Source organism: Sycon ciliatum, chromosome 5 (assembly GCF_964019385.1).
Source record: "Sycon ciliatum chromosome 5, ocSycCili1.1, whole genome shotgun sequence".
NCBI lineage: Eukaryota > Metazoa > Porifera > Calcarea > Leucosolenida > Sycettidae > Sycon > Sycon ciliatum.
Genome location: NC_088647.1, coordinates 33,760,096 through 33,786,791, shown reverse-complemented (window position 1 = coordinate 33,786,791; position 26,696 = coordinate 33,760,096). Strand labels below are relative to the sequence as shown.

The 26,696-nt window shown below is 46.9% G+C and overlaps 2 protein-coding genes across 2 annotated transcripts in view; one reads left to right on the top strand and one right to left on the bottom strand.

Annotated features, from left to right (window-relative positions):
- Positions 1–16,278, bottom strand: part of LOC135818415 (transmembrane protein 131-like) — a 30,482-nt gene extending 14,204 nt beyond the window's left edge. Inside the window, exons 1-13 of the mRNA XM_065331785.1 lie at positions 15,850–16,278; positions 15,651–15,709; positions 15,260–15,309; positions 7,389–7,583; positions 6,919–7,042; positions 6,446–6,559; positions 5,804–5,926; positions 5,087–5,321; positions 4,442–4,560; positions 3,727–3,774; positions 3,277–3,334; positions 2,333–2,444; positions 159–312 (exon numbers count right to left, since the gene is read on the bottom strand). Coding sequence (XP_065187857.1) covers positions 159–312; positions 2,333–2,444; positions 3,277–3,334; positions 3,727–3,774; positions 4,442–4,560; positions 5,087–5,321; positions 5,804–5,926; positions 6,446–6,559; positions 6,919–7,042; positions 7,389–7,583; positions 15,260–15,309; positions 15,651–15,709; positions 15,850–15,988 — 1,530 coding nt within the window. The 5' untranslated portion in view covers positions 15,989–16,278. The remainder of the gene's footprint in view (positions 1–158; positions 313–2,332; positions 2,445–3,276; positions 3,335–3,726; positions 3,775–4,441; positions 4,561–5,086; positions 5,322–5,803; positions 5,927–6,445; positions 6,560–6,918; positions 7,043–7,388; positions 7,584–15,259; positions 15,310–15,650; positions 15,710–15,849) is intronic.
- Positions 16,279–16,990: 712 nt separating this feature from the next.
- LOC135818414 (phenazine biosynthesis-like domain-containing protein) overlaps positions 16,991–26,696 on the top strand; it is a 12,412-nt gene continuing 2,706 nt past the window's right edge. The window contains exons 1-5 of the mRNA XM_065331784.1: positions 16,991–17,385; positions 20,493–20,593; positions 24,201–24,295; positions 25,526–25,588; positions 26,393–26,439. Of these exons, the coding sequence (XP_065187856.1) occupies positions 17,287–17,385; positions 20,493–20,593; positions 24,201–24,295; positions 25,526–25,588; positions 26,393–26,439 (405 nt within the window). The 5' untranslated portion in view covers positions 16,991–17,286. The remainder of the gene's footprint in view (positions 17,386–20,492; positions 20,594–24,200; positions 24,296–25,525; positions 25,589–26,392; positions 26,440–26,696) is intronic.

Below are 26,696 nucleotides of genomic sequence, written 5' to 3'. Positions count from 1 at the left end.
CGATTCGCAGTGAAAATACCTGAGAATATCAAGATGTAAGGCGAAAGCAGAAGACAACACGATGGGATGGAATGGAGCAGGGAGGAATACAAGCCACTATCACATCTGACATCAAGTGCCACCAACACATGTGCATCATCAGCCGTCGAGAGCCTTACCGACAGCAGACCGCGCACTTCTGGTGGAAAGTTGGCACTGAGAATGACGATGGTCTGATTGAACGTGTTCGTCAGCGGGAACGAGTGCACGACAGGGTAGAAGGGCGGACCGGTGATGTGAAACGACGTGTGCGACATCGTGTACTGCAGCGTTCTACAAGACAGGAAAAAACCCACATGAACAGGACAGAGAGATGCATAAACAGCCACATGGTAGTTGCCAGTAATGACAAGACACGAGTCTCTACCACAGTGCCACTGTTGGACAGCAACAGCAAGGACTGGCAACAGATCAGTAAGGATAGGAGATAGGAGATGTAGCCCATCCAGCAACAACACTGTAATCAATGATGCGACAACATTTATTGCATCAGTTCAGCTACAGTAAAACCTGTCAAGGCGACCACTCTGACAAGGTGACCAACTGCCCCAGCGGACCAGGTCCACTATAACCAGGACCAAGGGATGTTAAATCCAGGCAAACGACCCTGGATAAGAAAATCACCTGTACACAGCGGCCACGCTTAGAAGGTCCCTTGAGCGGTCGTCTTAAGGTAGGTTTCACTGTACATGTACCTAGCTACCGTATTTCCCCGAATATAAGCCGCACCGTTGCACACTAAAATTTAAGGGTAAAAAAAGGGGGTGCGACTTACAATCGAGCATGACTTACTACTGAAGTCAATATATCAAATCAATATGGCTCAAACCTGAAAAATGAGGATGCGAATAGACCAATCCCGAAAAGATTGTCTGGGTTCGTGAAAGGGGGCACGCGTGCAAGCCAGCACGTGTGAAGTGCATCGTTTTGTATTCAGTTTGTGTGTGACAGCTCATGGCGGAGGAGAGAGAGACTTTTGCTCGCCGAGCTGAAGCTAAAGGATTTGATGGAGTCCTGCCAGCAGCTAGTCAAAGGACCTTCGGTACCTTAGGCAGACCCTGACGGAGTTTGGAGGCCAGATAGCTCTCGGTGAGGAGAGAATCATTCGCGTGGCGATCGACTCTCCGTAAAAAATGCAAGCTACATAGCGCCGACATACTGCAACAGCTACGATTTCAGCTAACTAACACGTTACTTCTCGATCTGCTGCTTCACAAAGTTCAACTTTTTACAAGTCCTGACTGTTGTAGTCTGAAGCTGGAGTCTCATCGCCCACCTACAGGTAGCGTTTGGAGCTGATGGATTTCCCGACTTGGACTCCTTCCGCAAACTCTCGCAACATAATCATTACTACAGTGTATGCTGTGTTTCCGCACGCTCGTGTCGACATGTCACCTATAGTATACTGTACATGTACCGGGTCGCGGAGGAGCCTGACGACCTCCGCTGACTCCAGGTTTCCGAAATACTGCCGTCGTCTTCGTTGATGTCGCTGGTGACATTCTCCCCTTGCAGGACGTGCGCATAGTTGTCGTCCCGGGGGTAAAGACTATGTTGTCTTTCGAACTAGTTCTTCATCACGCTCGCGCGAATGATGTTTCTCATCATGAACTCGTTCCGACGGTGTGACACGGCGATGGTCTTTGGCGGGGCACTGGCTTGGCGAAAACGATATCTTCTTGTGCAATATAACATTGATCGGCTGCAGATGAGTACAGTCACTTCGTGGTTGGTCCTACAGGAGGGCAGCTGCCAGGAAAGAGGCAGGATTCATCGAAGACGAAGCGCTCGCAACAAACAATAACACTCGAAATATCTCGTAAGATTTAGGGCCTATCGCTTTGAGCCACAGCGCTCACAGCCTTGCCTACTTCATCAAAGTGAGCTCTACATGTTCGTTGACCTCTTCACACTACACAGAAGAGCGAAACAAGGATTATGTCTTAGCATTTCAACTCCAACAGCAGACCATTACCAGTGCGAGAGAAAAAACTACAAAGGGCTTCGCTTTCTGTCGCATCGTCTCTCTTGCATGCAACTAACGAGAAAATCGTGTACTTACCCTCGCATTCACACGCGAACTATCAAACACGTCCTGTGCCGCATGCTGATCAGGTAGTGCCATGTATGTGTTGTACAGTGTACTCTCAGTTGACATGCCCCCTTTCGAACCCAGACAATCTTTTCGGGATTGGTCTATTATAATCGAGTGTGACTTATAATCGGGGAAATACGGTAGGCGGGTGACCCGAACAAGGCCTCGAGATAGAAACAGACACAATCAGTCGCTTACCCATCCAGCACACGGGCATGATACGGGATGGACAAAACAACGGAGTTATCACCGTCCATGGCCATCACCTCCACTGTCCCACGTACGTGTCCACATTTTTCACAATGGGAACCTACTCGTACAAAGAAAGGCCCAACAAGGGAACGGGCAAGAACAAAACAAAAACCATGTAAAAGCAATGAAAAATGTCCAAATGAAACTCCAGAACACTAGATAGATTTCGATAACTTCATGGGCACAACATCTGCCCATATATACATGTAGTGGTGAGTTGCCGGCCAAAGCCTGCCATTATAATATGCAGACGTTGCCCTCTAGACGTCTTCTATATGCAGGAAATCGTCTTGAGCTGTCTCCCATACACAGGAGTTTCCCCAACAGACAATAGGGAGGTCCGGAGTACGATTTTTCGTGCCAAAATCCGTAGAGGCGCTACGGATTTTTTATACGTCGTTGTCGAGCAGTGAAAAGTTCCGGGGTACGGAACTTATATGTTTGCCGTCATTGCCTAGGTTACGATCGCAAACACGTCACATTCCCGCGCTATGCCTTTTTATTTTGAAAATTTGTACCGGAATCGAAACTTCCCGCGAAAAATCGATGTTTCTCGTACCAAATTTGTACGCGAAAAATCTTTCTGCACCCGATGACGCAAAATCTCCATACGAAACATGGTTCGTATGAAAGCCAGTCCTCACGGATTCTCCGTGCCGAAAAATCGTATGGAGCACGCCTGGAAAAAATCCGTAGCGCCCATACGGATTTTGGCACGGAAAATCGTACCCCGGAACCTCTCTAATGACAGTCAAAACAAACAGCACTGCGGTGCAAAGTTAGTTGTAGGATAGCCCTACTCGAGAACTTGCACATTTCGGTTGCCAGGAATACAGCCATTCAATCACAGCGCGCTGGCACACATAGAGAGCAAACACTATCCACAGTACCTGAAAAGACGATGCTGGCAACTTTGGAGTAGCGACGTCTGGACTTGAGTATGACCGGCTGTGCAGAGAAAACACAACACGGACACATAGAGACCCGACTGATGAGACACGGTCGACATGAGAGTTTTCAACCTTGCAAGTACACTCAAATGTCTTGCAAAGAGGCACACGATAGATTGCTCAAGACTCAATAATGTACTTTGATCACCACCCATGCACTTCCTTCAAACTTAGCGCATGTCCATGTAAATAAATGGTCCCCATTTTCCTAATGCATGACCCGGGTTGAAAACTGTCATGCTTACACAGCCGTAGCGTGCATTTGTTAGTCTGGTGCTGTTGTGTGAAGGCTTTCATTAGAAACTGACAACATACTGGTACTCTTCTTGCGGAATATTACTCAAGTACATTTGGTTTGGCAAGAAGAGAAGAAGATCGGCCCAAACTTACTGTGAAACCAACAGTCAGTGCAGGAAGGTGAGGAGTTGCGATGATACTCTGTAGACAGAAGAAACACAAAGCAAGCATCAGAGGAAAGGTGCAACATAGAGATGTATGTATGTATGTATGTATGTATGCATGCATGCATGCAGAGAGAGAGAGAGAGAGATAGGGAGGGAGAAAGAAAGAGGGAGAGGGAGAGAGAGAGAGAGAGAGAGAGAGAGAGAGAGAGAGAGAGAGAGAGAGATAGAAAGATAGAGATAGATAGATAGAGAGAGAGAGAGGGGTTTCAGATACCGTAAAGTCGCGGATAAAAGCCGGGTTTGCATACAAGCACATCGCGGATAGAAGCCTGAAAATCATACGGGTCAAATGCATATAAGCCTGTCGCGCGTAGAAGCCTGGCTTCTATGCAAGCGCGGATCGGGTGGGTCAAGAGTGCATGCGCTATGTACGGTGCATAGTAAAACTGCCGCCATACTGGTAGTTAGTGGTAGATCCACGCGTGTCGCGCGTAGAAGCATGGCATACAAGCCTGGCAAAAATATCAGTGGTGCATATAAGCATGGTTTGCATTAAAGCCTGATGCAGAAAGCGGCTTATATGCTTATAAGCCCGGCTTTTATCCGCGACTTTACAGTACTCGTTCCCAGTGGAGCTAGCTAAACACATTCAGCAAGAGTGATATCACACTGGAGGCACAGTGCGCAACACAGGAACTCACCGTGACTTTCACAGGATTAGGCCCAGAGTTGAGCAGGGACAATGTCAGATTGCGTGGCTCATCCAGGTTTCGCACGGTGCCAAAGTCGAGTGTTTCCACAGTGCAGAAGAGACCGGTTGCTGGACATAACAACATAACAACATGCAAAACATCATACCATATGCATATAGATAACAGTGGAAGCACAGACGGCAACAGACTGGCATCACACCTATAACTGCAAGGCTTGGGGCAAATGGATGTAGAATTACCATGACAAGGAGTGCTTCAGAGGTAAAAAGACAACAAAAAAAACCAAAAAAACCTCACACGTACTATGCATCCAAGTGTTTGAATTCTTGCAGATACATGTACAGCGAATGTATGGGTAAAGGCGGATTTCGACAGATAGTTCACCAGAACCAAGTGGAGTGCCTGGTAGTGCATGTACTAGCAAGTCAGCATCGCCAAGTGCAGTGCTGCTCAATGAAATCCGATCAAGCGAGCCAATGCCACCTCCGGCTCTTTGCAGCCCTCGACCTGCGCAGACTGGGATGGCAAGCTCGTGCAGGGTGCAGACTTGACACAGGTGATCGGGTTTCATTGAGCAGCCCAGCTGTTCACAATCATGTACACTGTCAGTGTGGGCAATCCAGCACGACTCACCATTCGTGACTTCCACCTCGACGGGCAGCACGATGGTTTCGTTGCGCGAGTGCGGATGCTTCAGGTGAAGGCGAATGTACCCGGTGAAGTTGCGCGCCTCCGAGCTAACGTAGTGCGCTCGCATCACGTTCTTTGTCTCGTAAGCGCCCACCTCCCAGGATTGACTGGTGGGGCTGTGCTTGTTGCTGGGGAGCTCCAAGTGCAAATCCCCTCCACTTGTGTATATTTCAATCACCTGCAAAGCGCCGAGCAACAAACAGACACACACACCCATGGCAATGTGAGATCGGAAACAGAACGCTCGGTGAGGAAACAGGATTATGCCATCAAGCACGGCCTAGACTGTGAACTACATTCCTGACGCTATGTTGTCGTAGCTGATGTGCAATACATGCATTTAGACAGCAGAGTTCCACTGCTGTATAATTCATATCACAGAAGTTGGTGGGAGCTGCAGTACATGATCCGCTAACATGGTAGTACAAGTATTGGCACAACGTGCGTAAACAGCCCACGGAATATCACGACCATAGAAAACAATTCACCATCATCAGCATCACCACCACCCCCGTTACGAGCAGCAGCACTAACGCCACCACCATTAGCAGCAGCAGCAGCAGCAGCAGCAGCACCAACGCCACCACCACAACCACGATAGACGGGCAAACATGAGCAGATGAACAGTGCTGGCACAGCGACCAATAGCACAACGCCTACCTGTAATGCCGTGCTATACGGGTTGTGCACGCTAATCAGAGGCTGATAGGTGATGTTGACAGGCACACGGATGCCAACAAATGGCCGCAGCTGGTACGGACTCTCCACACCAGTGCCTAACACCTGAGCAAAGAAGAAGGAATTCACCGAAGAAAACAGTCAGTGCCGGTACCAGTTCCTATTGCGAGTAGTAGTATGAGAGTGAGAGAGCACACAATGCACATAATACGCAACTGCATGTAAATGCCCCCCCCCCCCCCCCCCCCGTGAAATCACTATGAATAGAAGAAACTGAACCCCTAAGACCGTTCCCGAACATGCTCAGCAGAGACTTGTGGACCAGATGAAGAAAAGTGGGATACAGACACACAAGCAGAACACTTCCTAGCCTAAGGGATAACCTGAGTCGTAAATTGTTCACTGCATGGCTTCAATGAGTCAAGAATTAAACAATACTAACAGCAGCACCAACAGCAACGGCATTAACAACAACTTTACAAAAACAGCAGTAGCACAAACAGCAGCAGTAGCACAAACAGCAGCATGAGCATTAAGTTAGTAGTAGCAGCGGCAGCAATGCCTAAAAAGAAGAAGAGGTCAACGGCAAAACGTATTAGCCATGTTTGGCACCAAGTCACTCACCGAGTAGCCTATATCTCCTAGAGACGTCCGAAGAGTAAAATTCGCCTCCAGCCTCCCAATGGCTCGCGGCAGAAATGCTATTCTGAACGTCGTTCTATTCTTGGCGGCAACCACCTGATGTGGACACAAGTCATATACATATTGCTCAGGTCATAAAATAGAAGCTATGTTCGCACATACATGTATACATAACGTAAAGTCGTGTATAAAAGCCGCGGCTTATGACTTTTTTGGGGACATTTTGCAGGCTTCTATACGAGACGGGTAAATTCTATGTATGCCAACACTAAAACCAGGCTCATGTGCCGACAATGTATCTTGAAAACCAGGCTTCTATATGAGACAGGCACACACATACAATACACTACTGTATATAGCCTGATGGGAAAGAGACGAGAAAGAGACAGGGAACAGAAGAGAAGCCAATCACTTTACTAAGAAGCCACACGGTAGCTGTACGCGCACCCACTGACCTTGCTTTCAAATGACGACGCGTAAAAATGCTGCGACGCGCCCGCCAGTGAGTTCATGTTCAGACTGGTCTTGGCGTCGAGATTGATGACAGTTACAGTCACCAATTGCAATGCCCCTACACTCCTGTAAGTGTAGAGCAACACAACAGCCAGCACACAGGCGGCATTGTACAGAATCAGCTTAATTGCACAAAGCCAAACAACACGCTCAACCATATCATAGCATTGGCTGGGTCTTCATTCTTCAATACAGTTGCCATGATAAAGCCGCGAGTCAATCCTGCAGGACCGAAACGAGTGAGCTGAGGGCAAAGCATCAACCGGTACAAAACCAGCCACTTGCAAAAACAAACCAGGCCACAAAGGAAAGCGTAGAGCAAAGATGCACCACGCACATGCGCGCACACACACACACACACACACACACACACACACACACACAGCGCAAGCCTCTAGCTAGGATTTCTTACCGCTCGCCAAAATCGTGTCCATTCGGCTGGAGCTGGACTAATATACCTTCTTTTACAGGCGATGGAGTGCTAGTATCGGATGGTGTCTTTTTCTTTTTCTTCTTTTTACGTGCAGACGAGACTTTATCTGAATCAGCCCGCTGAGATGCCGATGCACTACCAGTGGATTTCTTGGCAGGTTTCTTTGATGTACTCCTGTCAGGTGGAAAGGCACAAGGAAAACACAATACGTCAACTTTAGATTTGGCAACAACTACTAACAAGCATTTGCAGAGAGAATTTAGTATCCCTTATGACCACAAGCTCCCCTAGCAACCACTACAAAGCGAAATAAATTTTTCGACTCCTACTGACTGTAGTGCGGATGCAAGTTTTTGAGCTCCGCCTTTCCGGTGCTTTCCAAGATCATCTTCAGTCGTTTTGCATACCATGAGTGAGACCATGAGTGAGAATGAAGAAGTAGACCTTGCTACAATGTCATATGACAATATCCGTGACCTTGCAAGATCCAAGAAGGTGCTCCAAGAAGGTCAATCGAAGCTGAGCCGACAAGAACTTGTGGCGATCCTGCGGACTAATGGAATCGGGACCAACGCAAGCTCTGCCCCAGTAAGTTGTGCTAGCTGTATTTCACTGCATGACTCCCTAGCAAACTTTACAAAGGCCCTTGAAGGCATGGTTATGAAGATGGCTGGTTTCATGGAGATGAAGTCCACCATCGAGCACATACAGCAGGAAATTGCAACGATGAAAAACGAAGGGCAGCAGGAGGGCGCGAAGACGCAAAGCACAGCTAACGTTAGGAACCGTCAGTACGCTACCGTAGCGCAGTCTGCTCCAGCCCCAGCCTGTGAACCCAAACCGTACTCCCACAAACATGTACAGCATCAGTCTATGCAAACTGCCACCGACACCCAGCAGACCAAGCAAACCGACAAACCCGCTCGTATGAGTACTGGCAGCACTGAAGATTCGAACTCGTCCTGGCAAACCCAAGGTCCACGACGCCCAAACCGCCCACGTGCATCAGGTGGGTCATCTTCACATCCCGGCACGAGTGCTACTGGCAGTACTGAACTACATGTACGTTCATCTGTCACATCGAAGTATGTGAAGGAGGTGACTGTAACAGCAGCCCCAGGTGTTCTAAGTGGAGTAGAACGCAAACGCCTTGCAGTGCTGCATGTAGGAAATGTTGAAGTTGGCTGTGAGGCGCAATCTATTGTCAGGTACTGTGCAGATCGTAACATTGACATCATCCGCTGTTCAATTGCCACAAATCGTTATTTCGGCACAGCATACGCAAAAGTTACCATTCCGGCTGATGTCATCAACACCGTACTCACGCCTGCGTTTTGGCCTGCCACCATCGGCCACACAGTCAGAAAGTGGCGCTTCCATGACGAGGCGTCCATGCCGACGAAGGAACAAAGTACTGAAGATTAACCATGGCTAGTAGTAGTAAAATGAACCCAGGCGCAACCCCGTTCTACCCTGGATGTATACGGACACTGTCCCTGAATATTTGCAGTCTACGTAATAAACTTACTGACTTGTCCCAATTGATATCGGACACAAAAACTGACATTGCTGCTGTTTGTGAAACGTGGCTTAACAACTCCGTTCCGTCGATGGAGATGTCAATCGCAAACTATACTTTATTTCGGCTTGACAGGCGCGACAAACCCGGAGGTGGTGTATGTTTGTATGTTAATAACTCACTGTTTAGTCACCTACGTCCCGACTTAACAGCCGATGGCGTTGAATGCATTTGGGTAGAGATCAAAGCTCACCCACAACCTCTTCTTGTCGGGTGTATTTACCGCCCACCGAGTCAGTCACTAGCTTACTGGCAGACTTTCGAGGCCATGTTACACAAGGCATCGGGAGAAGCCAAGAATATTCTGCTTTGTGGTGACTTTAATGTTGATCTGGTCAGTCAATCTCCCACATCCCAGCATGCTTCCTTGCATGACATCACAACCAGCTTAGGCCTGCATCAACTTGTAAAATCTCCAACACGCATAACGCTGCAAGGGAGCTGCACTCTATTAGATCATGTCTATAGTACAGCTCAAATCATATCCCCGCCTGATGTGTGTCCAGTTCCGTTCAGCGACCACTGTGCTATTGCAACCAAGATTTGTGTTAAACCAGTGCCGACAGCATTGCCTTCTCAGCGACTTTATCGAAACTTCAAGAGAATGGACTTGGCATCACTTCGTATGGATATATCTTGCGCCAACCTCTGTGAACTTCGTGGGTCCTGCGATGACATGTGGCAACAGTGGCTGACTAAGGTTGTGCCCATTCTTGATGCACATGCTCCATTGCGCCACGCGTCTTCCCGACCAAGACAGCATTCACCATGGGTCAATGAACATTTGTTCCTGTTGATACGACGACGTAACCACGCTCATCGGAAATGGCTGCAATCTAAGTGCCAGACTGATTACGATGCGTTTAAAGAAGCCAGGCGTATCGTGACTCGTATGAACCGTGAATTGAAGACGAATTTTTTTCAGTCTAAGTTCACCAGTGTTCAAGGTAATCCCAGGAAAACGTGGAAGGTTTTGAACGAGTTATCCGGAAGACAACGTGTTCAATCCGTTCCACAATGCTCTGCAAGCAACATTGGGTGTGTATTTGCTGATGTTGTCAGTGATCAACAACGAGCACCTGAACTGTGTCTTCCACAGGGCCCAGTGGGACCTAAAGGTTTTACATCCTTCAGTTCGGTGTCAATAGGTTGTGTGCGTAAACTGTTGGGTTCCTTGGACACCAGCAAAGCGACAGGCAGTGATGGAATACCCGCATTTCTTCTGAAGTCCTGCGCTGATTTGCTAGCTCCCTCCTTAACATTGATATTTAATGCATCTCTTGCTGTTGGTTCTGTGCCGGACGGCATGAAGTTAGCACATGTCACGCCGGTATTCAAGGCTGGAAATCCTCAAGATCCGGGAAATTATCGCCCTGTGTCTCTCCTGCCAATTGTGTCGAAGCTGTTAGAACGAATTGTCCATAGACAACTATCCTCATTTCTGGACAAGGAGAATTTGTACCCTCCCTGTCAGTTTGGCTTTAGACGTCAACATTCAACGGAAGACGCTCTAGTTTTCGTCACGGACACGTTTGTTCGCGCTCGCGATGCCGGACAAATTACTGGTGCTGTGCTCGTGGATATGTCCAAAGCATTTGACAAGGTCAGGCACCAAGTGCTCATTAATGATTTGTTTGAGCTTGGCATATCTGGTTCAGCATTAGTTTGGTTTGCCGACTATTTGTCCAATCGTCGCCAAATAGTGCACATTGCTGAGAACTATAGCCCTCCTTTCCCCTGCATGTGTGGCGTTCCCCAGGGCTCTGTTCTTGGTCCGCTGCTTTTTGTACTCTATGTTCGTTCGATCCAGTCCATTGTCTCCGAGTTTTGTGTGAAAGTTATTCAATTTGCTGACGATATTCTATTGTATGTTTGCGGTACGCAGAAGAATGCGCTTAGCAACTCCCTGTCTGCAGCTGTCTCAGCCATTAGTACCTGGCTGTCAAACCGCAATTTAATTCTAAATGCTCGGAAGACACAAGTGCTCTTCCTGTCTACGCCACATATTACTGACCACCAATTTGCAGTCTACTGCCATGGAGTGCAGCTCAAGCAAGTGACATGTGCAAAGTACCTTGGAATACATTTGGACCAGGATCTTTCTTGGAGCACTCAAGTTGATTCTATGGTCTCCAAACTAGCCAGTAAAATTGGTATTCTGTTCCGAAATCGACACAATATTCCGCTGACTTGCCGAGAAACCTTCGTAAAGTGCCTAGTGTTGCCAGATTTTCTATATGCATCAAATTGTTTTTCTGCTGGCCTTTCCTTAACCCAGTTAGGTAGGCTTGAACGAATGCTAAAGCGAGCTTTGCGTTCAGTGTACGATACTGGTTTTTGTAGCCCATCAAGCCCTTTATTTGCGAGACTTGGTCTAGATCGTTTGGCAACCATGTATTGCAAGAAATTACTGTATCTGACGTGGCGCTGTTTGGAAGGCCGCTGTAGTGTCACATTAAGTCAAATGTTCGAGCGTTTAAATAATGGTCTTGCAACGCGCAGCCTTGTATCACGCACTCTTAAGTTGCCCATGCTCAGAACTGCCTTTGCCCGTCATGGCGCTTCCTTCCAATGTGCTAAGCTGTGGAATGATTTGCACCCTCTAGCTCGCTGTGTGGATAACTCCGCCCGTTTTAAGAAACTGTTACCCCAATGCCTTGCTTTTTCACGCTAGTAATTATGACTTTCAGCTATGCAAAATGCGAACATGATCACCTATCCAATACCGGTAGTCTATTATTATATTAATTATTCATATCTTTTTGCATCTTTCCCTCGAGTGGGTCTATTGTTATTAGGCAATTGTCTGTTATAGTCACCACTATAAATAAAAATCCAATCCAATCCAATCCAAAAAATACTTGGTACTCCGAGCCTCCGAAGCCAGTCATGCGGACAAAATAATAGGTTGGAGAGGATGAGCCTCATCAGCATGATGCGACACTGATGATTTTATAAACTCATACGGCAATCTAGGGTATAAAAAATGAATAAATAAAAAGTAAAAAGTACACGGAATGTTCTGTACTTTCAGAGGTGTGAATAGTAGTAGTCAACTTTGCGTATAACGACACTCGGCGGGGCATCAGAAAAGGGTCGTTATTCGCGAAGTGTCCTTGTACCCGAAGTCTCATTATATGTATTACAGTTGGATGGGACTTTGCTCTGGGCATGGGAATTCTGTCGTTATTCGCGAATTGTCGTTACATCCGCAGTCGTTATTAGCAAATGACTGTACATGTACTTCGTCGACAGCTTCACAATCAGTATGCACAAGCATGCATTGTAACAAAAAGAGTTCACCCTACTCATCCTACCCTGCACTGAACTGCTGCTGCTACAATGCATTGCCAGCACACACACACACACACACACACACACACACACACACACTTCCATCCAAAATGCCACCGCCCCCGCCGTGCAGCATCTGATGGTACTGTGGTATTCAGTAAAAAATAAAAATAAAAAAAAAACCCCACACACGCACGCGCGCTAGACAGCTGAAGCATTTCCTGGTCAACTGTGCACAGGAGGCAACTGAGACTACAGGAAGGACCTGATGACACATCCTGTCAGCCAAGCAAGCACGACACACACACACACACAGTGTCACACACACACACAGAAATGATAAACACACGCCGACACACACATATATAACGCACAGTCCAAAACACATGCCCGGGGATGCACGGAAACAACCCGTGGGAATGAGCTACTCTTAGGCTTGCAAAACAATGGAAGCAAATATTCGCACGACACAGCGCAGGACAGCTGTTCATCGAACAATGACCTGATTCTAAATGTAGATGAGGTGTCGGTGAAGCAAATAGGCATGTGGCTACGCTACGTCTATGTACAGATGGACGTGTACAAAAAAACACAGACTGTGCACATAGGCGCGCGTGAATTATACTGTGCATGTACAACGATTGCAAGAGTGCAGCAGTTTGAGCTATGCGTAACGTCGTTAGTCTGCCGACCATGGGGAGAAATGCACAGCGCGGAAGCTGGCCCACAGAGTTTTCTTGCAGGGCCGTACACCAGAATTCAGTTTGCAATACGTCCAACAACATAACACACCATACTGCATGACAACAGATTACTACTGGTGGTAGACAACGCTATGCGTGCAGTAAGGTACACCAGCAGCATGTGGTCAGAGATAGCCTTGCCCACACACAACCGAACATCGGGACCACTCCTAGTTTGGCATTTCGAGGCCGATCAAGATAACAGCAGCACTGTGGAGCAGCATTCGTTTGTCTAGACGAGAGTATCCATTCAAGGAGAAACCTGGACTGTACGGAAGTCACAGCGAGCCTATTCCGATGACAATTTCCACGTTTGAATCGGGCTGAATCGTGGCCACTGGCAAGAAACATGTGCTTTCAGCCTACACTTTAGTCCTATAGGGTGGTGTATTCAGATTCGGCCAGAACAAGCCAAGCCAAACAGAGGAGTTGTGAAGCGCACACCGAGACGTGCTCGACGTTGGATCACAACTCTGAAGTTGCTCGATGATGCCAGTACTGGACTCCATAGCAAAGAAGGCTGCGGTGAGCCTGCAACCCATGTGTGGGGTAATGAACTACTCTACCGTACAGAGACCTGAGGTCAGCTGAGCTTCGTTGCTCCAACCCATTGCACTGGCACTCCATCGAGCTATGACGCCGAGACCTCTGGTCGGCGGAGCTTAATGGGCCCCACCACCTCACTCCATTATTCACCCCAGTGTCTGGAGATACGTGGATTTTGTAGGGAAAAAACTCCATCCTGCTGGATATAGCGGCTATGGGTGTGGACTGTCTTCCTCATAGTAGCTCATCGTGCAGTCAGTACTTAGAGTCAACATAGAAAGAAGAAAAAACTGGTCGTGCCTTCTTTACCAGTAGTCATACATTGGGAGTGCCTGCACTGGCTGCAGAATCACACTACAGTACTGTCGGGGAGCGCCGAAGAAACGACCAGGCTAGAATTTCATCAAGCACAGTGTACCAATGTATACACTGTTCCCCAACTGGGCATAGAGTGTAATACATGAAAATAAAAACGGTCTAGGCTAGGTGGCTGACCCCCCTCCCCAGTTCTCCAGCAACCCACAGTACTGTAATCCACTTATTGTTGAACTGTGAGTGTAAGTGACTTGGGCAATTACTCTTTCGTGCGGCGAATATTGTTTGCTCTGCCAGTCAGTGGAGCTGTTTGATGACCAACAAACACACATACACACACACACACACACACACACACACACACACACACACACACACTCTCTCTCTCTCTCTTTCTCCTAGGCCATCACAGCAGGGTTACAACAATGCCCAGCAGCAGGACAGAAGTCAGGGTTGAGTTACATGTTGGCCATTGGCCAGCTTTACCCACAAAAACAGATCCACCAGTACAGTAGTACAATAATGCCAGCTCCATATTACTAGTAGTAGTTCTAGACAGCATTCATTTTCGCCAATGATGTGTGGGGTGTGTGCAGCATTCAGCTGCTGAATTCCAGAAGATGGCATTTTAGCACTGCAGGTACCTAGCCTACGCCCACACTGCCCAACCAGACATGCCTTTGGACGTCAACACGACAAACTGGGCAGTCCATGTCAGGATTACGTTTTACAGTTGGCATGCTCAGCAAAATAACTTGTCAAATTTCAAGTACAAGTAGAACACCAATGGACCAAGCAATCTGCAGCGCAACGTCTCAGCTGATATCCTGGCAAGTCATATCAGTGCTTGGCTGGCTCAGTGAGTGAGTTTGGCTGGCTAAAAAGGTGTTTCTCTGCCAACACGGATATTCGCTGCCTGCATACACTGATACTAGTGATAGAGCGCTGGCAGTCGCACCCAGCTTAGCTGCTTCGCAGGAAACTAGCTAGCATGTCGGCCAGGAAAAGCGAGGAAGTCTCCACAAGCACGTGCACGCACCACCAGGGCTTCTCACGAAATGGAAGAGAGTCTCCACATTCGCAGAAGAGAGACGCCGCGCAGCTGCCCTACACTGGCTACAGTGATTATGTACATACCTCTCCACACCATCGAGTTAGACCGGGAGACGCAGAAAACTAGCAGAAAACTAGCGGGAATAGCCTCCACTAGGCAGGTGAAGTGACAGGCCGCATCATCGCGTGTGTCACAGCAGAAACGTGGCTGTGTGTCCATTCGTGAGTGAGTCAGAGAGCGATTTTTCACCACAATACAGTACAGCACTTGAACAATTGAAGGGGAGAGAGAGAGGGGACGGGCGGAGATGAAACTTTACCTTTCCAGCCCATCTGCAGAACCAGTGGACCTCGACGGAGCGGTAACAGCCTGTGGTAAAATGATTGAACAGGCACAACACAAGGAAAGCAAAGTGAGATCTAAGAATCATTGCTCCAGGAAACAAACGCGTTGCTTGAAAGAAACTAACTTGAAGAACATAGCCAACGAAAGCGGCAGACCAGAACACGATAGAGGCAAATGAATCTACGACACTGCATTATTCGGTTCCACACGCAAAAATTAATACAATCAGGTTTCAATGAACGCACACTGCCATCGCTATTCCCAAGGATTTCAAAGCCAAAGGGAGGAACAAGAGTCACTGGGACAGACAACACACAACTCCGCTACCAAAACAAGCATATCAAACATTCAAACGTCCTGCTCACCACGAGAACTTGTTCGGCACTGCCATCGTCATTTTTAATTCCTAATTTCTGCTGAGAAGCTGAGTGAGCATTCAACAAACAACAGTATACATACAGGGCAACATGGAGTACAGAAAATACCCAGATCATACAGAGAAATCCTGACAAGCTGAGAAGTCGATGAATCCAACACCAACCAAAATTCTCCTTGACAACTCACCTTTCTTAGTTGCAGCATTTCCACAGCTAGGTACTACTGATAACAGTGCCAAGCAAACTAACAAAGCTAAGGAGAAAGATATACGAGTTCTACTGGAGAAAGCTTTAACTATCACCATCTTGGCACCGGGATGCTTCATTTCTCCTCACCAACGGAACCATTGAACTGCTAACTGCTACTATTGAACTACTAACTGCTTATTCTCACAATCTGAAAATTCTACGTGGATGAATTGTGTCCAGTACAAGTTTCCAATACGCCAGTCCACGCGGGGACGACAAAGACAGAAGCTCCCAGTATTCACGCAGCATCAGATAGTTACCTGTCTCAGGTGACATGAAAGGAAAAAAACTAAATCCAAAACAACGCGCAATGAACTCGAGAAACTACAGTGCGATACTTTGCCAAAGTGACAATAATAATGAGTGGAATCAAACTGTTGTATTTGTGTAGTGCCAGTACTGTACAGTGGGAGTACGAGTGTGGTAGAATCTACACGTACACGGTTCGTGCATGCCTGTTGTGTTTGTGTACGAGTTGTAACTGGTGCCTGCATGCTGTGCATGCTTGGCGCGGCCCTGACCGAGGAAAATAGCATGCGGCAGCAACACACAAAAAAGTATGGGCACTGACCAGCAGCTGCTGACTGTATGTGCAGAGTCTCTTTACTTCTCTTGTCTTGAATCTTGATCTTGTGTGTGTGCAGTGCACATGTCTGTGCACATGGTGCATTCGCTTGTCGATCGAGTACGCGAGTACGAGTGACGACTAGATGGGCGATGTGTACAAAATGTAGAATCGACGACACTCTTGCATGCCTCAACTCGGGGTGTGTGTACAGTACGTGTACAATCTACTCTGTGTCGTAGTCTATCCGCGTACCCGATCGATCGTAGCAAGAGTGCATAAACAAAACTGTTTATGGAATCTTGATCGTAGATCTACGATGATGATCCAGCTGCACCATCAGCACTTCACTGCCACTTGTGCCAAGTACATAACCCGGGGTTATCATGGTTATGTACTCTTGCCTTCTCTTCTTGTCTTGGTACTAATAGCAAGAGTACATAATATGTACTCTTGCTATTATGGTTATGTACTCTTGGTAATAGTAACGTGGTCTGTGACACCCTGCAATTTTTTTACAACTCGCGATAGATTTGAAAAAGACTACTCTTTTACCTTCAAGAAGCTCGAATACTACATCATGTAAAACCATCTCCCTGCCTTCATTTTTGATCATTTGGCTACCGAAATTCCGGTAGTTCAAGTTACAATGTACGCCCTGACCCTTTTCTGAAACGTTTGTGATTTTGTAGCACAAACTCACAAAAGTACGCCTATCGGCTATCAGATGATACATGTGATACAAGTTTTTGGAATAACTTTTAGGCAGAATATATTGGTCATTGATTTTCAGTTGCTGATTGCTTGAACATGTCGGACAGTTGCTCGTTGCCAATGTTCACTGTGGACTCGTTCACAGACACGCCGTTTTCGGGAAACCCAGCTGCTGTTTGCCTTCTGTCATGGGAGGTCAGTGTGAGCAATTACAAAATGCATGCCACATTTAACGAAAAAATGCAAGACCTGCAAGTCTGCATGCCAGCACATGCTGTATGATTAAATTATGAGCTCAGTCATTCTGTAAAACTGTGCACTGGATCAGAGAGGTTTAGTCACTAACTTAACTGTGTTTAGAGAGGTTTACACGCTATAGGGTCTTGTCACGACTCGTTTTCAACATTACCTCATTTTCATGTAGCGAATGTCGCGGCCGGCCTGCACGCGCAGCTACATGAAAAACGACGTAATGTTGAAAACGAGCCGTGACAGAGATTTGTGTGGCGTTGCACACTCTGGGGGTTATGGACTCTTGCTGCAACTGATATCGAAATGCACACACTTGCACACAGCATTCTGAGGATGAGCGGCGTAGATCTCAGTCTGCCATAATTATCGTTTCTTGTAAACCAGTCAGGCATGTCGGATTCGTCGTCACGAAAGCTTTTCACGAGACATAAGCAGGCGAGACTCGCGCCCAGACCGGTCTCGAAACTCAGGCTCTTCACTGGTTGGAGAGTGACCAAGACCCCATATCGCACAAATTTTAAAACAAGGGCTCTTGAGCAGTTTTATTTTAGAGCATAAAAATTGGTGGATTGAAGTTTGTGCATTACTAGTAATAGGCTAGACTTTATAGCTATAAAGAGTATAAGGGATGCCAGATGCAGACATTACTCATCTGTCCCCTTGGAAAAACTCGATTCCGCGGCCGCGGCAATTTTCACAGAAATTGCCATCATCTGTGGAAATCACGGAATCCACAGATTTGCCTGCGGAATCTGAATTTTGCAGCTAAATTAGTGAAATTACTATTTAGAAAGCAGCAGAAAAACTACTCTGGGATCGGTTCGAGCACATTGCTCTTGCCAGTGAAAGTCAGTGCCGGATGTCGGATAACTGACACGCTACTGTAGCAGCAAGAGTATATACCCCCCCCCCCCCCCAAGAGTGTGCAACTATGCGTGGGTTTGCTATGGGGTCCACCGATGGCGAGAACTCACGTCATGTAGTGTAGTAAACTTTCACTTTAGAATAACTAACATTCATAGGATAAATCCTGTGTATTCACTGGGTACAAACCATAGACGAGGAGAACTCCTGTACTGGGAAGTATGTATCACTTTCTCGCCATTAAGTTTTGCGGGGCAAGTCTCAGTACTACAAGCGTACACACCTTGATACCTGCTCTGCGTGCTTCTCTTGTGACGGGCGTATGCATGGTGGTGGTGGCGTGTGTGTGTGTGTGTGTGTGTGTGCGAGAGAGTGTGTGTGTGTGTGCACATTCGCACCTCCTGCAGTTTAGTCTACGAACTGTGAGCTGCATAAACTGTTTGTTGTGCACTTGCTTGCATGCTCAACACCACTTTATTTTTCGAAATTTTCGTGCTGGAGTATTATAATGTTTCTAGAAGGGCTTCATTATCTCGATTCCCTCCAGCAAATGGGGCTCTATTCGTGCGTGTGCGGTATGTGTGCGACAATTCGGCTCAACAAAGTCAGGGTTCATAAATCCGTCAGTACCCTGTACGCGTGCACGGCCCAGTGTTGGCAGGTCTTACTGCCGGAGAGAAAGCCCGGGATCGGCCATGCGGCTAGACTAAGACGGGTGGGTACTCAGTGGATGGCAGCTACCGGTTGGATCTATTAGTAGGGGTGAAACGATTAGTTCGAATATTCGAGTATTCGTTCGAAAATTTCAAACGAGCGAGTATTCGAAATTTTGCACTCGATCGTTTTTTTTTGTTTTTTTTTTTTTAGTATTGGCATTGTATTTTTTTAAAACTTTTGTTGTACCGCTGGTCCACTGGTATGCATGCGTTATGCATGGCTTTGAGTCAGTATTTTTTAAGGCTTGGACGATGCGATCACCACGGCATGTAACGTTCTGAGATATGAAAGTACTGATGAAAATCGTTACTTTACACTCTGTACAAGACGTTGGCGACTTTTGTTCTATGTTCATAGATGATTTCTTCCGAATTGGTCGAGAACTTGCAAATCTAGCGCTTTTGAATTTTGATAAAATACTCGAAATAATCGGATACTCGATCGAATATTATGAACGAGTGATCGATTGGTCAAAATAGATACTCGTTTCACCCCTATCTATTAGGTTGGCCGGAATTTGCACTGGCACATCGGTGAACTTGCCCAGAAGGGCTGGGTACCAGGACTGCTGAGGCTCAGTTGGTGTGATCAGCAGCTGCAGGAGGCAAGCTACCTATTCTCATTGAACAGTATGCAGACATGACCGACTAGGTTGAACGGGGGGGGGGGCATAATATTGTGCATCTTCCCACAGGCTAGGACTGCGAGCTGAACGCATACATGTAGATGGTTACTGCAAAGGGTCCCATTTCCAAGGCGCATAGTGTGGGAGCTGAGCGTTGTGACGGGCCGCGCAAGCAGATCCACTGACAGCTGCAGGAATTCCCCAGACGGTGAAACGCCTCTATTTCCATTGTCCAGTGTCCACTCTGTGGTGACTGACTTTAAGTATCGAGACTGATAATCGCCTTGGCTGTTCCCCATACCTGGAGCATGATACGTAATCAGGTGCATAGCCCAGTGTTGATAGGTCTGGGTTTGCGGTTGCATTTGTCAACATAATGTATGCTACACATCTCCATGGACGCGTCGAATGTTGCAGCGAGTGCATACCATATGCAACCCTAATGCGCATGCACGTGATCATTTTGGACGGAAGTCGATGCTCTCGCCAGGTTTCACCGTGAAAAATTGAGCTGCGCTGGCTGCTCCGGTCTCGATGCCTGAGCCAGCAGAACATGTTCTGGATCGGAACATGTTCTGGCCGATCCAGAACAGGTGCAGTCCCGACCGAACGCGCTGTCCTGGTGGATCATGTTCTAGTTTGTGCCATGCCAACACGCCCTTATTCTCTCTAATATCATACGTTGACTTGCACCAGTAATGATTAAAACATTTTTTTTAAAGCGTACAGGCTGTGTTTATTCAGCCGGTCGGAAAGAAACCACAACCAAGAGAAAAGAAGAGAGAATAATAATAATCCGTGCCGTTGGGTTCTGTTGTTTGTTCTGTCTCTATGTTCTCGTTAGTTCCCCGAGCACTTAATGCAGCCAATTGCACGGGAGATGAATTTGTCTGAGACAGCGTTCATTGAACGGCTTAATGCAGCTGATGATTTCCGTAGTTCGCGGTGAGTGCTTTCTCACTTTATGAAATTTCGTTCAAAAAATGTAAAAAAATGTAGTGATAGCAAATAGAAATACTGTATAGAATTAAAATAGCAAATAGGTTATGGATTAACTCAGTTTGCACTGATGATTTGGCTAGATAATCTTCTGTTCCCAAGCTTTGCCAATGGTGTATGATGTCACCTGGTGTAGTACGTTGGGCAGAGCAAGGGACCCACGGCCTTTATCGTCATCACTCTTTCTTGACTTGGTTGGTTGCATGTACAGAGAAACCTGTCTAAGACAACTGCTCAAGGGACCTTCAAAATGTGGTCTCTGTTACCAGGTGGTCTCCTTATCCAGGGTCAATTGACTGGAAATAGCATCCCTTGGTCCTGGTTCCAGTGGTCTTCTAGGACAGGTGGTCGCCTTGACAGGTTTTACTGTACTTCAGAAGTACCACATGGTGAAGTAATCACATGTATATGCGGTGTGGACCGCACTTGGCAGTGCCAGCCTTTTCGGGCCATGCATCTCGGGCGCACACAGCGAGGTCCTATAGGCGCACACTAAGCCCAGATAGACATAATCATTGCTGGCAATTCTTTCAAGAAAACGTCGAAGAATTGAAAAAGCGGAGCAAAATATCGGGTTTCTAGTGCTAGGCTCAGCAAAACATCGATGATTTTGAAGCAACATTTTGCAGTAAAACATCAAGGCGAGCGAAGCTAAATCTGTAGGGGTTTAGGGCACATCCTCTCACGTTGTGCAAACTGAGATATGCGCCCACCCATATATGCATAGCTAGCTCACATAGAAGTCAAGACGAGGTTCAGCTGCAACTTGAAGTTTCATGCGCTGCAGTCCTCAGGCAACATTTCAAACTATTGGGCGCTGTGTGAGCAGTGGAAGCTTCCTAATCTGTCCCTTTGGAAAAAAGCGGCCAAGAATTCAAAATTCCGCGGCAAGTTCCGTGGGGAACAGGGGTTTTTCTGCGGCATTTTCTGCGGTAAAATCAAAAATCTGCGGCACTTTCTGCAAGTTTTTCACCCTCCTTGTAGAGGATATGACAACTAGTTGCACGAAGGAGCACTTTTCACACTATCCTTTGCAGTCACAAACTGAATGAGAGTGAAGAATCTTGGAGAGATCTGCACTCACCTACACTGGCAAGAGCAATGTGCTCAAACAGATCGCAAAGTAGTTTTTCTGCTGCTTTCTGAGTAGTATTTTTACTAAATTACCCTAAAAAAGTCAGATTCCGCGGGCAAAAGTGTGGATTCCGTGATTTCCGCGGATGATGGCAATTATTTCTGCGAAATTTGCCGCGGCCGCGGAATCGAATTTTTCCAAGGGGACAGCCTAATGGCTATTGTGTAGCTGACTTGCTATGTACATGGAGCTGTAAGAAGCTGTCCACGTTGTAAGTGCCCTGGCGCATGGTGCAGCCTAGCCTGGTCTGTTTGTTGTGTGCCTTATTTGAAACACTCCCACGTGTATGGCCCATATATGGGCTAGCAGGTGGGATATCTATATTTGGTCGTGCCCATATTTAGCGAAGCCTCGTCTGGCTGGTTGCAGGGTGCCCGACTGCCCGCCTTGCTGGTCTACTACACACATGGTAGTGGCAGAAGGTACATGTACAATGTCCTTGTAGTATCAACTATCAAGAGTACATAACCCCCGGAGTATATTGTACAGGTGGAATCCTGATAATTCGAACCCCAAAATGCAAAATGCAAAAAAATTCTAGTTATCCGGGCATTCTGTAAGTATCCAAACACGTAGTGATGTGCCCGCAACACGATATGTTTATCAAAATGCTCGCATTGTCACCCAGAGTTGCGCTGTGCATCTTAGACACAGATTTCACGGACACTGAACTGGCCAGTACAGCCTGCTCATGCACACTGAGCTGACTTTTCATAATGTACAGTGAACTTGGAATTTTGCTTTGCTGACTTCGAATTATCGGCACAAGTCCCACACATTTTTATATGTTCGGAGCAGTATTTTCAACACCGACGCAGAGATGATGTCACCATTTTTGGAACGATTGGTCAGAATCAGTTCAAGTGTTCAACAGAGTTTCCTAGTGTGCCACTGGATACGCAGATACAGTCGACCTACCCTTATAACGATAACCTCTATAACGATATTACCCTTATAACGATATTTTTCTGCCAAACCAAATCACTCCATTGACTAGTGCATACAATGCCTTACCTCTATAACAATATTGCTACAACGATATTACCCCTATAACGATATAAATGGGCTGACCAATCGACATTTTCCATTTTATAACAATATCTAGCAGGGAATATGTAGAGCCTACTATCCAGGTAGGGCAAGCTTCACTTGATAAGTCGTTGGGACATGACGAAATGCAATGGGGCACCAGTGGGCACCTTGCTGTGCACATAATGTGCATGTATGTCAGTTTTTTATGCTGTGAAGAGTGTAATAAATGAACAAAATCCATGCATTATGACGTATGTGTATGAAATGAACCAGTTACCCCTATAACAATATTACCCTTATAACAATATTTCTTGGTGTGGCGCAAATATCGTTATAAGGGTAGGTCGACTGTAACAGAAAAGGTTATCCAGCGCAAGTAAAATAGGCCATCAGGTGATGGTCAAAAGTGCACCACCATACAAGGAAGTGATCCAGGTCACGTCAGATGTTCCTGTACTGCCTTTTGTACGTGTTTCATCCGTGTATGGGCAATTTGTCACCTCTTTTCGTTCCGTATATGGAAATCCGTACAAGATCTGTGAACCCGGTTGTTCTTTTTATGGCTAGAGCAGGGGAAGGTGATCAAGCATACATTGACATGGTCTTGAACCAGGCTGGCTGGTGATGTACTGTTTTGTTGTTGTTTTCTTTCAAAACTCACACTTGAGGTCACCGTGTCACAGAACACGCACGTGCGATGAGTGTTATGCCATGTGGCAAATTTCGAATTTCCTTGTAAATTCAATCATGTCGTGCGACACGTTTCCCCCAAAACCATGTCATATGACAACTTCCCCCTTAAACCAGTGGTATCATGTTACAAGTACAAATTTCAAATTTCCTTGTAAATTCAATCATGTCATGTGACGAATTCCACCTATACCCAATGGTGTCATGTGGCCAAATTCCCCGTAAAACCGATCACGTCATATGACCTACAGTACAGTACACTGTTGGGTGCCGAAAACTAGGGGGGGGGGGGGGCAGCCTCGTAACTTAGGCCGTTCTTAGGTTCCTGTACTACAGTCTATGCATGGTTGAGTCACCGTGTATGTATAGATATGCTGTACCGGGTGAAACCCCAGCCTGTTTGTTCTTCGGCGCTCTCTTCTTCGGTACCCGACAGTGCCGTATGACGTGACTGAGGACCAACCCACTTTTCTCTTGGTACATACCAGAGTTTATTGGTGTACGCTTGTGTTGTTTGCTACTGGCCGCAAACAGTGAGGTTATGTGTTTTGGTGTCATACATTCGGAACTTAGTAATTCTAATGAATGGTGCAGGGATAAAAATGTTTTATCCATGCAGCAAGTGGATGTAGCATCTACATTTCAGGCTCAATATAATTGGTTTGTTTTTCTTGTGCTATTGACTCTTTCCATCAGGCACTTCAAGCTACGTTGGCTGACACCCACCTGTGAGGTGAATCTCTGCGGCCATGCCACACTAGCTGCGGCGGCAGTACTGTTCAAAGCTCTAGGTAAGTGTAGTGTGTGTGTGTGTGAGGGAGAGGGAGAGAGAGAGAGGGAGAGAGAGAGAGAGAGAGAGAGAGAGAGAGAGAGAGAGAGAGAGAGAGAGAGAGAGAGAGAGAGAGAGAGAGAGAGAGAGAGCGAGAGAGAGAAGAGAGAGAGAGAGAGAGAGAGAGAGAGAGAGAGAGAGAGAGAGAGAGAGAGAGAGAGAGAGAGAGAGAGAGAGAGAGAGAGAGAGAGAGAGAGAGAGAGACAGCTGGTCGGAGGACACAGTACTTCCCAACAAAGAACCGATGTTTTTCTCTAGCACTGGCTTGAAACATTTCACTTAGCCGTGACTTCGAGCCATGGTCTAATCTTGGTCTAACCCTGGTCTACCTTTTTCGTGTAAGGAGTCGTCCATAAATTTTGAACTTTTCCCCAAAACGAAATAATTTCTCGTTATGGGGTGGGAGGGGGTTGACCAATTTCGTTTCAGAAAACATTGATACATGTACATTGCCGGCGTTGGGTCTAAACTCAAATAATTTGTTTGGTGAAAAAAGTTGGGTAGTTACTGGACGGCCTCTAAAATGATGGACAGGAAAGCATGTCCTGACTTGCACACAAGAGCACAAAGGCCGCAGTTACGTTTTTGAGCCTTGTCTCCTTCATCCACTGCTCCAGTCTAACCTTCCTTTGCTTGTGTGATGCATGGTGTGTGTGTGTGTGTGTGTGTGTGTGTGTGTGTGTGTGTGTGTGTGTGTGTGTGTGTGTGTGCATGCATGCGTGCGTGCGTGCGTGAGTGTGTGCCATATGGTGCAGTGGTATGTGCAGCGATTTCCAATTGATAGGTTGCGGGTTCGATTCCCGACAATTATGGTCACACACGTCTTTCTTCTCTTTCTCAGACTCTTCCTGACTTTTCTTTCATTCTCCTGGGTGGTTACCAACAGCCAGTGCATGTCGGAGTATGTGGTGTGATGTGTGCGGGAAAAAATAAAAAGACCAAAAAGTAGGGATTCACTGGCCAGAAAAAAGCCACTTCATAGCTGTGTGGTGTAGACCAGGCTGGATAGTGGCGGCCAATTCTTCAGCCTTGCAAGCTGTTGAATGGTGCAATCCTAGCACAAGTTGCTATGGCTTCTGCTGTAGCATCGTTATCATGTCCAATGGTCCAATGGTGTGTGCGTGTGTACGCGCCCGTGTGTGCATGTGTTGTGTTCTCGGTGTGTGTATGCGCATGTGTGTTGTCCTTGTAGAGAATCCTGCTGATGTCATCACATTCTCAACGCTCAGTGGACAGCTGAAGGCGAAAAGAGACGGTATGTTACATGTATGCAGCCGACTTTACAGTATCGCACTCCCCAGACCCCTACATAGAAGTCGTACCTTTTTTCTCTAATCTTCAAGGGCAGAGAAGGGCTTAGAATCAAGTGTGATAACCTACCTACGCGAATATGTTGAAACAATATGGCTCAAACCTGGAAATAGGGGTGCGACCTATACTGGGAGAAATATAGTATGTCATGTGGACAGTGGAACATGGCCGACACCATGTGACCCGTAGATGAAGGGGTTGAGTGGACAACATGGCTGTCCCGTATGTTCATGTGACTCTGTCGTGGACGTTGAAATCCGATGGGATGACCGGGGGCCGGCGCCCTAACTCCAGAGTCCTTTTAGCGCGACATGCACTGTAGTTCACGTTCACGTCATTGTAAAACTAGACCAGCAAGGTTCATGGCTGCAAGGCCAGTGCCCCGAGGCCACTTGACCTCCCAACAGATTTCAATGTCCGCCACAGTAGATGTGAAACTACAGTCAGACCTCGCTTATCCGGTCCTCTTTTATCCGGACCCCTCGCCATCCGGAAGAAAATCGTTGGTTACCGATTTACAGCAGATGCCATGCATACATACAGTATGTGTGTTTGATTATCCAGTTCCCTCGCCTATCCGGATATTTTTTTTGTGGAAAACGGATGTGTGCGGTTGTGCGATGTCTGGCTGTACTCTATTACTATTGGTCAACGTGGTGGCTTGATCACTTTGATCTTCACTTGGGTGGGGGTAACTATGGATTTTATTGTTGCATTTTTTTGTGCTGCTGCTTTCCACATGCTCTAGGTGAGAAGATCTGTTTGGATCTACCTCTTAATGAGCCCGAACCGCAGGTGAGATCATGCTGAGGCAGGAGTTTAGTAAGGTGTGTGTGTGTGTGTGTGTGTGTGTGTGTGTGTGTGTGTGTGTGTGTGTGTGTGTGTGTGTGTGTGTGTGTGTGTGTGTGTGTGTGCATCCGTATGTTTTGTGTGTACTTCCATGTGTTTTGTGTGTACTTCCATGTGTTTGTGTATACATCCGTGTGTTTGTGTGTGAATCCGTGTGTTTGTGGGGTTTTTTTCTATGCGTGCAGACACAGACGCTGCCTACT